Source organism: Sturnus vulgaris, chromosome 5 (assembly GCF_052056855.1).
Source record: "Sturnus vulgaris isolate bStuVul1 chromosome 5, bStuVul1.hap1, whole genome shotgun sequence".
NCBI lineage: Eukaryota > Metazoa > Chordata > Aves > Passeriformes > Sturnidae > Sturnus > Sturnus vulgaris.
Window position 1 is genome coordinate 62,397,420 of NC_142247.1, and position 13,879 is coordinate 62,411,298.

At 38.5% G+C, this 13,879-nt stretch overlaps 1 protein-coding gene across 2 annotated transcripts in view; it reads left to right on the forward strand.

Moving 5' to 3' along the window:
• RELN (reelin) overlaps window positions 1-13,879 on the forward strand; it is a 274,669-nt gene that overhangs the window by 225,181 nt on the left and 35,609 nt on the right. For both annotated transcript variants that reach the window (XM_088165846.1, XM_014869033.2), the window contains exons 36-43: window positions 49-226; window positions 1,634-1,718; window positions 4,320-4,502; window positions 5,793-5,964; window positions 6,044-6,146; window positions 8,571-8,800; window positions 11,495-11,715; window positions 12,685-12,832. In XM_088165846.1, the coding sequence (XP_088021972.1) occupies window positions 49-226; window positions 1,634-1,718; window positions 4,320-4,502; window positions 5,793-5,964; window positions 6,044-6,146; window positions 8,571-8,800; window positions 11,495-11,715; window positions 12,685-12,832 (1,320 nt within the window). The remainder of the gene's footprint in view (window positions 1-48; window positions 227-1,633; window positions 1,719-4,319; window positions 4,503-5,792; window positions 5,965-6,043; window positions 6,147-8,570; window positions 8,801-11,494; window positions 11,716-12,684; window positions 12,833-13,879) is intronic.

Consider the following 13,879-nt stretch of genomic DNA (forward strand, 5'->3'; position numbering starts at 1 on the left):
TTACCCAGGCCAGATGGATAATACCTTTTCTTCCCAATGTGTTGCTAGGTGTGACAGAGGCTTTGGAGGTCCCTACTGTGTCCCTGTCCTTCCTCTGCCATCTGTCCTGAAGGATGATTTCAATGGTAACTTACATCCAGACCTTTGGCCCGAAGTCTATGGTGCTGAGAGGGGAAACCTGAATGGTGACACCATCAAGTCTGGAACAGCTCTCATTTTCAAAGGGGTCAGAGATTACTTACTTTGGAAAAAAAAAAGAATGAATATCAGTAGAGTTAGAAATAGAAAGTAAATTTTCTCTTGTTAGCCCCATATGAAATTGAAATCTTTTGGCTAGAATTTGACAATTTTATTTTTCTTGTCTTTTCCTACCCTAAACATGCACAAACTTTTCCACAGCTGTTTTTTTTTTTTTTTATGAACAAATGGGTTTCATCTCTTGGTTGTGTATTATTTTGTTTGTGGTATAACTCCTCTTTGACCACGAAAGGAAAAGAATGAAACTCTACGCTGAGATTCTTGAAGTGAATTCTTTGGAAATATGGTATACATTACAATCAAATTGAAGTCATCTGGTTAGCGTTTTAGTATTTTAAATAATGCAAATTAGCCAGGGCTGTAGTCTGTGTAATCAGTGTTTATGCAGTTTGCCTGTATCTTACTCAATTCTATCCTTTTGATGTTTTCTAGTTCTTTAAAGACTTATTTTTGTTGATTGCAGATTTCAAAAGGTCAGGAAATATATTTTCTGTTTCAGTTCTTAACAAAATGAATAATAGACTTTTGTTCACAAGTACACAACAAATTATCAGCTCACACAAGTCTTCATTTGGCATTGTGAACTCAAGTGCCCCCCAAAAAGACAAGTTAAATAATGTTTGGTGTATAAATTAATTCTTTGAAGTATTTATTTGCAAAAGCTTGACTCTAGTTCAACTTCTTTAGGTGATTTAAATCCCAAATTGTGAGATGTGAATTGTCTAAAATTTGCATTGCTTGTTCCTGCAGACTGTTCCCCTGGGGGAATGGGTCTGAGAAGGAGGGAAGCTCTGAGAGGTGTTTTGTCAGATCTCTGCAGTACAGGGACTGGCTCTGGCCCCAGGATCCACACAACAACGAGCTCATCTCTAGAGCTGGGCAGGGACTCAGGGATCCCTATGAGATTTCCTGTGTGCTCCCTTTCTTTACAGGTCAACAGGTTGCCCCAGAAGAGGGTATTTGTACAAAACATGTTTTGAGGTACAGAAAAGTCCTGGAGAGGACTCCCTGCCTGGAAATTAGGGTGCTTGGCAACTGTACAGTTTGCACAAAAAACGAGTGTAGTAGTTTGGAGTCAGTATCTAAGTCAGTGCTTGCAGACCCAATCACATCCCAGGAGTTCAGAGCACAAACTGAATGAGCTGTAATTGTGCCTGTACCTGACCATGTAGCTGTGCCTCTGTCATATCTCAGCTCACTTTACCAGGGGTGTCACTGTCCCATTTTCTGCCTGGGAAAAGGTGTGGTACAGTGTGGTTCCCCTCTGGCTGCCACCAGCAGTCAGTAACAGCCAACATCCACACAACAGTGAGCTGCAGATACCCATACTCAACAATGGGAACTGATATTCACATTGTATATTCTGCATTTGCAGGAAGGACTGAGAATGCTTGTGTCAAGAGATCTAGACTGCACTAATACAGTGTACATCCAATTTTCATTTAAATTTATTGCTAAAGGTAAGATCACCATTGATTTACTATCATTTCTCTAACTTAATTAGTACATAGCAGCAACAAAGAGAAGAATACAGATTTATATTTTCAACTGCAGTGTATGAAGTGATCAACAGTCTATGGTAGATTACATGGGAGCTTGCTTGAAATTTTGCATCATCCCTACCTTGCTCCCAGCCTACATGGCTGTCTGTGCAGTTCCTAAGGAAAAGGTGGACTGTAGCATCATCAAAAATAACACAGCTATAAAGTCTTTGGGCAGAAAAGGAACAAAAGAGCTCAAAATTTTGTAGAGATTTCCCACTATATTGGGAAAAAATTATTTGTCCAATTTTTTTGTGTCATAAAATGGTGCCTACAGTAAATTACTTAAGGGACTAATAGTAAACGACAGTGTTTTTCATTTTCAAGCTTCAATCCACTACATTAAAATCTCTTACCATTTGACTGCCTAGTATGTATCTTAGAGATAACTGAAACTCCATAATTCTATTTAATTGATATGAAGGATAGTCAGACTTTGCAAGACAAGTTTTACACATTGTTGTAAATAACTTGTGACAGTTCCTCCAGTACAAGGACTTTTAAGCCAATGATTCAGACTTACCCTGCTCCAAGGCCCTGCCATCCTTGGCTTTAAAAAATAATTATATCCAAGTCTGGAGTGACATGATGGAGAACCACTAAACTGCTTGAAGGTTTGAGTCACTCCCATGCAATTTCAGAAGTTTTCCCAAAATTTTCTGATAGAATTGGCACTTCCAGGGTGAACTCTGAATGTTGAAAAACTTCTCTCATTCTAATATAAGAAAGATGACCATAGTTTCTGTGCTCTGGAACTGGACTCTAACTGACTCAACATTTACCAACAGCTTGAAAATAATTTTGAGCCCCCTCTTTCTTCCCAAATAAGTATCATAGCCAAATCTGTATATAGACAAGTGAAAGTATAGCTCTTTGTGAATTATTATTGATTTTCTTTAACGGGCATTTAATCATATATTTAATCATATATATCAACTGGATTTAGTACTTTGTAAAAAAGAGAGAAAACTGTAACAGCCAAAAATATAACATTCCCCAAAATGATAACATGCCAAATGTTTCATGTTTATAAGCAAAGTCTTTGTGATGACTTCTTTTACACAATTATGCCTTGGTAAAATTTCTTCATATGACTATTGAAAAAATATTTAAAAATAAAGTGAGTAAAAATATTGCTCTGAAGGCAGGAGTAGCCAAAGGCTCAAGCCTGGATTTTGATACTTGACCTACAAGGAGTAAGACCATTAAACTCCAGGAGAAATTACTCATTATTGAACCTGTATTACTTGTTACCCCTACTGTTGGATCTAGGACTTAGTCCCAGCAAGCTCCCTAATGTTGAATACAAATTGATATAGCTGGGCATATCTCTCAGCTGTGAGTGTTAAGAGCAGTGTGTTGTTTACTTTTAATTGCCACAGATAAGCTGAAATCAGCTCCTGGCTGCAAACAGCTCTTCCCTGCTCTGCTCCACAGCTGGTGGTTGAATACTTAGCACTGGAGCAGAGGGGAGCACGAGCATGTGCATCATGCACTTTGGTTTCAGCAAATGTGGTCAATTTAGGAATAGAACAAGGGAAAAGTTTGCACAGGAACACAATGAGTCAGGGATGAAGAAATGTCCCTTAGTCCTTTCCTTCTGCTGGTTCTTGACTAAATTTCTGGGGCCCTGCCATCACTGTGCCACACCATGAAGGGATCAGAGAGTGTAAACTTGAATGAGACCTCAGTTCAGAGATGCCACCACTTGGACACTGGTATTCCTGGGCAGCAAATTAGGCACAGGCCAAATACAGGCTGGGGGCTCAGCTTGTGTATGGTAACCAGCATCAAGAATGGGTGCTGGGCTCTAATTAGCATGTGTTAATAACTAGGGCTGTAAAGAGCTTTTGTTTTTTACTCTTTAAAGCTCTAAGTAAAAAAAATAGGAGGAGCTGGTAGTTAGAAAATGCAAATTTTACTGTCAGTTCCACTGACTTTTAGGCCCAGCTTAAAGCACAGAATATTGCTTTGTTGTTGTTAAAACATGCTAATAAAGATCCTCAGTGCTCTCCATCAATTGTTATTTCTAGGCATGAATATCCTCATCCCAGTGTCTGCAGTGAGAGCTATAGACTCATAAATTTATGAGGATAGGGACTCTGTCTTTTATCTGTGGGTGGTACAGATGGTGATGATAATGTTTGGTACCTGGACAAAACAAGCAAATAAATACTGTATTACTGGAATATATTTGTAGTAGAAGGAGCTGGTGTGTTCTAAACTAAAATAGTATAACACTGAGACAGCTTCCCATCTAAGTAATTAACTACGATCATATGTATAATGAATAGTAAGATAAATTTAGGCTCTATGTTATTTGCATTTTGCAGATAAACAAGCAAGGGAAAGCACAGAAAGACGTAGGTGTACAATGTGTAAATAAAATCTCAACAGCTTAAGCTGTTGTTAAAGGAAGCCCATACTTTGTAGTGTATATCAGAGCTATTTAATTTCATTTATACTTGTTTGAACTTACTGGATTTTAATGAACATAAATTCATGTCCTTTATGCTCTAGGCACCCCTGAGAGGTCTCATTCCATCCTTCTGCAATATTCTGTCAATGGTGGCATCACTTGGCACCTGATAGACGAGTTTTACTTCACCCAGACCACAGATGTCCTCTTTATCAACGTTCCTCTGCCCTATGCAGCCCAAAGCAATGCAACACGGTTCAGGCTCTGGCAACCTTACAACAATGGTAAGGAAGAGACACACCCTGGGAATCCAGGTCCATGCTTGCACAGCTCAGCATCTCTAAGAGAGTGATTTTTTGAACTGAACAATTAGACTCTTAAATCATGAGGGTTTTGTATTTGAACTCCTTCAATTAGAATTACTGCAAGATTATGTTTGCTGTTGTTATAAAGTGGCTGAATACTTTAAAGTGAAGTGCCTTCACTTGATATCCCTGAATTTTGTGCAGAAAAGCATCAGCTTTTCTGGCCCTGGAGAGAGATCAAGCAACACCAATAAAGTTAACTTCACTCAGGTTCTTCTCATTATTTTTAATGGACATGATTCTCACTTAAACTGAGCCCCCATTAGGATGCTCCAATTATACAAAAGTGTCCCAAGTGTAAATGGGAACTGGGCCTACCTTACTTAGAATTAACTAGGCATTAAAAACCCATTTAGAAATAGTATGTAGTGAGCAGTTAATCTTTTGATTAAATTGTAAAGGACTGGAAAACCACAAGAGGAACGCAGCTCATTCCTCCCAATTACAGGAGACGTGCCAGCTGAAGGAAGTTCTTCTCTGCTCTCAGTTACTCTGAGACTTGGTGATTCAGCAACAGTTTATTCCATATAGGCAAATTTCTAGCACACCCCTAACAAAAAAAAAAAAGCAAATTCAAATCTGGTTCTGACAATCCTGTTTCATTCATTCTTCTGACATGTCCTGCCTAAAACAATTATTTAAGCTTTTCTCTGATGAACTCAAACACTTCTAGATAAATGAAAAAATGTTACAGAGAAGATCTGTAAATTTTATCCTTCCTCTTCAGTTTGAGAAAACCAATTTTCTGACATATACGAATATATAATCCATTGGAGAGAAGGAGTTTCAGAGTTAATGGAAGAACTCCTCCCAGGCAAACACAAGCTGCTGAGTGCAAGGGTGTAGAATGAAATTGCACTTTCAGGCTGCTTTTGACTCTAGCAGCTGCTCATTTAGATGATTCTTAATTGAAGAAGACAATGGCAGAATTTCAAGGTAAATGTGATTTAAGTAGAAGATATCTGGTAACGCCCATTGCTTTTCACTCCTTATTTTGCTGTGACTTCTATAAATTTTAGGGAATAAAAGTTAATTCCACAGAGTCAGGATGCAAAGCAGTATGGGAACTATTTTCATGGAAAGTGAAAATAGTGATCCCACACATTTAGCACTCTCTTCTTCACATAATACATAAATACTGGCTGCTGTTCTGCTCTCTAATAATATTAATATTAGGTCTTAATAAGAATATTTCCATTTTCTTTGTAGGCAAAAAAGAAGAAATCTGGATTATTGATGACTTCATTATTGATGGAAATAACCTAAAGAATCCCATTATCCTTTTGGATACTTTTGACTTTGGTCCTAAAGAGGACAACTGGTTTTTCTATCCTGGTGGAAACATTGGGCTTTATTGCCCATACTCATCTAAAAGAGCTCCGTAAGATTCTCTCAGCAATACAATAGAAAGAAATGATTTTGTGAAGTGAGTCTAAAGCATTCCTGTCCTTGATTTTCAGGGAAGAAGATTCAGCTATGGTATTTGTTTCAAATGAAGTTGGAGAGCACTCGATTACCACAAGGGACCTGAGTGTGAATGAAAATACTATCATCCAATTTGAGGTACTTGTCCTCAGAAAGTTATTTTGCCTTTTGCTTCATGTTCTTCTATATTCTGCTCTGGTGTATTTGCCCAGCTGTTCTGATTGCCAAACAGAGAAGCCTGTCTAATTTCCCCTCTAATTGACTTGACTTTACTCTCCCTCATGTGAATATATCATGATGCTTTTATTATACAGATAAGAGAAATTTCTGCCTCAAAGTCTTCTGCTTTCTTTCCTAAATTGCTACTTTTTCCTTGCCTATATACTTGCACTGATAGCAAGAAAGTCCATGTCCTATGCATTGGGTAATCACGACTGGCAGGCAAGAGAATGAGCAAAATATAATGAGGGTCCAAATTTTCACTTCACAGCCTGCTCGAGGTAAGAGTGCAGCATTTCTACAAGCTGACCAGTGGAGAGCTACAGCTTCATCTGTGGCAGTAGAAAATAATTTTTCATACCTATTGGCTTAACTGCACTGTTGTACTTGCTCAGAGAGACAAGCTTCTGCTTTCCTTTTGCTTCTGCCCACATCATAGCCAATTTAAATGAAGCTGGTTTTTGGCTCTCATGGCCTGAAGTCATCCCATTTTAGGGAGTTAAAGAAAGTTCATGTATAAGGAGCATACTTTTGTGTTTCATATAGTCAGTGGAAACAGGTACTCTAGTGACAACACAGTCTGAACTAAACTGCATTTCTGATTTATCTTAAAATCTAAACTGTGCATTGGCTGGAGCAGCTATTGAAGGGAGTAACCAGTTAGTATTTATTAGTTTAGAGAGGTCATTACGTTGTCATTAAGAAACTGGAAAAGAATCTGGCACATAAATTGCCATGCCACAGTTACCAGGCTGCTTTTAACAGCAATGTGGCATTACTATGAGCTACATAATAATCAGCAAATGATACAAGTTTATAAAAATTACTAAAATTATACTGAGGATTTTCCAAGAAAATTAGGTTTAGCTGTGTACTCATGCACTCTTCAATTTGTCATGCAACTAATTTATAAATTATTGAATGTGAACCATTTCCTCTTTTAAAATATAGATTACAGCCTGTAGAACAAAAATGTTTGAGGTCACTTTAAGATATTCATAAGCCTTGATAGCATTAACTCATAAAATCTACATGTTTACTTCCATATGTGGTAAGAACATCATTTTCAGCTCACGCTTTTGAGAACACTAGTGTAAATGAAGGAGTTATGCATAATGCAGTAGTTTCTCTCTGTGTCTCAAGAGTCAAAACCTATATTGGGTCAAGCATCTCTAAGCTTCCAGATGAGTAGACAACCCTTCTAGTCAAATGTAGGTTGATGGGACTCATGTGCACTGAAGAGTGATGAAGGAAATTCGATGTAGGATACACTTTCATCATTCATGCACAGTTCTAAGTACTACTGTGTTTTAGAAACAAATAGATTTTCTTTACAGAAACGCATGATACAAAGACACTTTTTTTTTGCTACAAGGATATATAAAAATATTAAAACGTTACATAATTTTAATGCAGGTTTTGTGTTTCATCAGCAATTGGCTTTTATATGTTGCATGATAAATACAGTACATCTTATTTTGTATGACAGTCATTCTGTAAAGAACTAATTCGTCTTCTTTTACAAAAGCAATTTTAAATTATAAGATGATCTAAATATCAATGTAACAGGAAAACAGACTAATTTGCACTGGTTGTCTCAGATTCTGAATTAAACATTCTGGGTTTTTTTCAATAGTAGAAGTGGTTTTTATGTTCTGCTTTTTCTACTGTTCTTTATATCAGGAATCTTGTGAGCACACCCTGAGAAGTCTGACACTGCCAAACTAAGACACTGAACTTCAATCCAATCCAGCTATGATGCTCTAGGGCTTTGCCATTATACATGAACAAATAGGTAGTGAGTGTGATAGCTGAACATATTGAGGTGATAAGTTTGGTTTTTTATATATGTAACATAAAAGAAGATCATAGTGCAGCTCAGCAATTAACAGCTCTGCATTAACAAAATTTTAATGGTTGCACTTTTTGTTTTAATTTTTCTGCTTTTAGTATGGCACATTTTCTTGATGCTGATTACTTCAGTACCTGCCAGAGGACTGCAAGAGCTGGTGCACTTATTCCAGCAATGTTAGCAGCTCTCCTGTGGGATTTGCCCAATTAAATTCACAGTTATCTCTAGGTAGAAGTTGTTGGGGATTTCTTATCACATTCATAATCTCTAGTGTGATATACTTATGGACAGGAGAGCAAAGTGCAAGAGTTCCTGTTCATGTGCTTGTCCTGGGTGTATCATCCCTGTTGTTAAATGGGTTCCCAAATTACCATTTTCCTGGACTAAAAAAATACCATACCAAATGGGGGAGGCTGACTAAGGTGAAGAATGATTGGGAGTCCCACAGTCTGCCCTGTGTCACCTTCTGTGTTTGGTGCCTTGGCCCCCAGATCAATATTGGCTGCACCACTGACAGCTCCTCTGCTGACCCAGTGAAGTTGGAGTTCTCACGAGACCTGGGGGCCACCTGGCACCTGCTGCTCCCCTTGTGCTACAGCAGCAGCAGCCACCTCAGCTCCCTCTGCTCCACTGAGCATCACCCAAGTAGCACTTACTACGCAGGCACTACCCAGGGCTGGAGGAGGGAGGTCATTCACTTTGGGAAACTGCACCTCTGTGGGTAAGTGTCCAGCCTCTCTTCCTGCCCAGCTGTTGCTTTGCTTTTATTTCTGTTTTTCACCCAGCACAAGAGTGCATAAGAACTGCCCCACTAGAGCAGACCAAATGACCAATTTTCTCTGCATTTTGCCCTGAATGTTAGCTTGTGTTCAGGTGATTCCCCGAGTCATATTGTGCCTAATGCTGATGTAGAATAACCACAGGCAATTTCTTATTACCTATATTTAATTAGTGACAATTTAATAGAAGGGAGTTGCTTGCTGAAATTAATGCAAAACTGACTGTTCTTAGAGTGCTCTGAGAGTTCTTTACAGAACAGCATCAGCCATTTGAATTCACTGATGATATTCTTGCATGAAATTTGAGCTTCATAAGAAAATGCAGTAAAATGCATTCTACTAGCTTGATTACACTTCAGTATGAAGAAATTATCTGATCTGAATAGAGGCGCAGTCAATCAGGTTGGATGATAACAGCATGGAAAAACAATATGTGCTAGCAGGCATAGTAATGTGTAACTTTTCAAAGTAAAAACACTACTATTTACTTTTTCAGGAATAACTGTCATCTAGCATCAACTCACTTTACATAAAAGATCACACCATTGATGATAAAACTGTAGCACGTATGAAAGAAAATGAGCTGTGCAACTATGAGACTTCATGAGTCTATGCAGCTATAAGACTGAGTATTTATGAAACTACTGCAGTCAATGGGTCCTCCACTAAATAAATGACTCCATACATGCCTCTGAAAATATGAAAAGACCTATATAAGAAATAAGAATCAAGGTTGAAAAGATTGAACATTTAATAATTTAAGGAAACGTTTAAATTTTAAACTTGAGTTTTCTGGTTTGTGACAGTTAACATTTCAAGCATGGAATAGGTAACCATCTATTTCAGCAGCTCACTTGTACTTTCTGGTTTTGTGCAAAAGAATTGTTTTACCCTTTAGCCAACTGTCAATGCATCCCTCCAAATAAAAATTTCAACTGTGCAGACTCCTAATTCATTTAAACTTTCCAGGATTTTGATTTATTCTTCTGTTCCTGAGTGCTTCTATCCTGTTTTTCTGCCTTCCCTCTTATTCCTTCCCCAGCACACCAGGCCAGGATCCCATTGCTGATGGCCAGCCAAGCCCAGCAGTGCAGAGTAGTTTACTTTCAATGCATTAAATCCTTGGTCCAGAGGGCTGAAGAGGGTTGAATTTCTCCACCAGAATCAACTGGAATAACAAGAAAAATATCCAAACCTTTCTCCTTATGTAATTCTAAAAAAATCCTCCAGCCTTTTCATCCCCCTAAGTGTCAAGTAGTTATATTTTAACTGAGGATGAAGACATTTTAAGTTATTTCCACTACATATGTAATTTTAGAATTGAATATATGATCTCAGCAGACAGCTGTAAGTAATAATTAGTATTCCAATTATGTCCTGACTAAATGTCCAGTGCCTGTTGAGCCAGAGAAGAAACCCCAAATAAGCAGTGGTTCACTCTCTGCTTCAGACACAAGTTGTGCTTCACCCTCACCAGGAAGCCACCCTGAGAGGAGGAGTGGCATGTCTCAGGACAAAAAACCCAGCCTGTGGGACAGAGCTGTACTCCAAAGAGAAGCTTACAACACCTCCAGCCTCACACTTGTGTCCTTTCCCTCAGGGCACACTAAAGTCAATGATTTTGACTTCCACCAGAATTCTGGTTTTTGGGCATCTTTCTTGTGACACTTAGTAGTGTCCCCACCTATCAATTATTGGTTGTCACCTAAATCCCCTCAGAAAAATCCCCTCCCCTAAAATTTCTTTTTAGCAAATCAAGGATAAAAAAAATTGTCAGCTACAATTACCTATGGAATTGATTTGCCTGCTGAATTTAGATATCTCTAACAAGACACATTAAACACGCAAGGCAATTAAGTGCTTCTCCCTTCTCAATCTTCTGGTTTCTTTCCTCCCTTAAAACGTTTTCTCAACTGGGAATAAAATTAGTCTCTCAAGTATTTTCCTCATCTCAATTTGTTTTCCCTCCTTCCCCATTTGGTTCCTTTTTATATGCAGCATTGATGCGAGTAGCACTTAGGAGATGAATTAAAAATGACAGGACAGCACTCAGAGGAGAATATAGTTTAAATTAACAACTTGCAATATCAGCCTGGTTTAAGATTAAGCTGCTCGAAAGCAAGCTGAATACCTGGTGACATGACAGATCATGTTTTCTTTCTGGGTAATTGAGGGTGAGATCCTACCACTCCACCCCTACAGGTGGTCTCCCTGGAGGCACAATGGAAGCACAAAGTAGAATCTCACTCTCCAGGAGAGGGTGAAAGTGGCCAGGTCTGACCCACACACTGTACACCAAAGCAGAAGGGAATCCACCAGACCACGGCCATTCATCTTCCCCATGAATTATGAGGTTAACAGTAGCTGTATTTTAAATTTTGAAAATCATGTCTGTCATTCAGTTTTGGGATTACAGCTAATGAATAATGTTATTTTTATTTCTGTCAGCTGAACATCAACATAAAGATGCATGAGGTACTGAAGGAATTAGATCTAGCAGTCAGTTTCTAGAATTAATCAATTTATCAAACCAATTCCAACAGAAAGAGTAATATATAGGTGTATATAATGGTATATGTATGGATTACAAAAAAAGAACTATTATTTAAAATAAATACACTTTGTGCTATTTTCAGGCTGGCGAGGTTCAGGTGGTACCAAGGATTTTACCCTGCTGGATCGCAGCCCGTGACTTGGGCCATTGACAATGTGTACATTGGCCCCCAGTGCGAGGAGATGTGCAATGGGCACGGCAGCTGCATCAACGGCACCAAGTGCATCTGCGACCCCGGCTACTCGGGGCCAACCTGCAGAATAAGCACCAAGAACTCTGACTTCCTTAAGGATGACTTTGAAGGTATCTCCATTGGGAGGGGACATCTGAATACTGTCTGTTCATCTTAGTGCAACCCGGGGTTCAAGGGATTAAACAGCAAAGCCTTCCTCACCCCTGCATGCTTCTGGTCAGAGTTTATGCCATGGGGGTGTTCCCATGAACCAAGTAGCTCAGATGCCGTTTGCAAGTGCAGTTTGTGAATGCCTGATGCACTCTTAATACTGGAATACAAAACCTTCATTCAAACAGAACTTCCTGAAACTCTACATGTAGAAAATCATTTTGGAAGCAAATTATATTTTGATGGTAGTTTGACTTTAGCACAGGCAGAGAATTTGCAAGTGAAGCAAACAACGGAGGGCTTTAAGGTTGTGTCATTTCTCGCTACAAGGGAAATCTGACTCACCCTACTACAGCAAACATGGTTTCAGAGCAGACCAAGTGTCTCAGCAGTGGGAAGCAGTGCTCAGCAGACCCCAAGAGAGAGAAGGCAGGAGGGAACTCAAAGCCTCATGCATGCCTGGGCACACACAGCATCCACGCACACAACTCTGAAACTCCTTCGAGGCTTTCCCCGCTAGCAAGCACAGCAAGAGGAGCATGTTTTCATAAAGCAGCACCTGTGAACCAAACTCATCCCTTCACAGGTGCTGCTTCATTTCCATTTTTGTCAGCTCTTGCTTGCATGCTACCACAGGGAATGTAAAGTTTCTTTATAGACCTGAGTACTTTGTTGTTATCTTAAGATAAATGATGAAAGGCGGAAATCCTTGTGAATAACTGGAAAGTAAGATCCCAGATCTCATACTTCTGGGTTTATTTTGTGTATTTTGATTTGTGTCAGCTTTCTAGAATACAAGGCATTGGAAACACTGAATATTTCTCAGTCAGCATGTGATTTTTAATTTATCTCTCTTCCTCTGGAAGTAGCACTCTTGCAGCAGGAGCACTTCAGAGTAAATCATAAATATGTATTCACTGTGTATTCAGGTCAGCTGGAGTCGGATAGATTCCTCCTTGTGAGTGGAGGAAAGCCATCAAGGAAATGTGGCATCATGTCTGGAGGAAACAACCTTTTCTTTAATGAAGAAGGTTTACGTATGCTGATGACTCGAGACCTGGATTTGTCACAAGCCAGGTAACACCCTTTCAAAAGTTCTTTCAGGATTTCATTGGGGATATACCATACTGAAGAATAATACATATGTGATATTTCTCCAGTAAAAGCAAGTTGACGTATTCTGTGGTCCTCACACTACCAAATGCTGCATTTTAACCACTGTAACCATGTTAAATTATATTTAAATTGAACTTTAATTGCATTAACCATTTAAATGTTGCCTTTTTTCCTTAAATTAGAATTCCAGAAACTGATGCCATACCTTCAGTAGTTAATGCAAGTTTTTGTTTCCTAAATCTGTAACATGAGAAATGCTCTGCTTTTCTTACAGTGTGGTGTATTGTGAGCCATTTCTGAAACAGGAGTATCTGCTGAGAGCATAACTCTTACATTTGTCATCTCATTATTCTTTCATTTCTGAAGCTTGGATTTTTTTCTTATTTTGCACATTTGTTTTCAATAATTCACTGAGAAATCCCCATCAAGCTGTCACCAGTTATTGAAAAGAAAATATTTTAGTGTATTTACAGTTTATGTTGTATCTTTACAGCCTACAGAGGAGACGTGATGAGTGAGACATGCTATGCAAGCCACATTAAAAAAATTTACACTAATATGAATTAAACTCCATCCCAATTGTGAGCATGCTAACAAATAGGCTTTGTTTTCTAACTTATTCTAATTTTAGCTGATGTTCTTATATTATTACTTTGTAGAGACTGCATTTTCTCCAACACTTTTTTTCACTGATCTCTTATAAACACCCTACTCCTCTCTGATGTACTGTGGGAAACATTTTAAGAAGCATTTTATCTACTTTTTACCTGTCAGCATTGGTATATAAACTTTAAATAATGGATTAATTGTAAAGACTTAGGGTCAGTAAAAAGGCCTAATATTGTCATTTTTAGATCAGCACTTAGCTAAACCTCACTGATGTGTAATATTTAGGACCCCTATAATTTGGAAGATTCCTCACAGCAAACTTTTTGCAGAATTTGATAAAAACAAACCCCAATTCTCAGTACTAATTTGATTCCTAGACCACTCTGAAATTAAAAGATG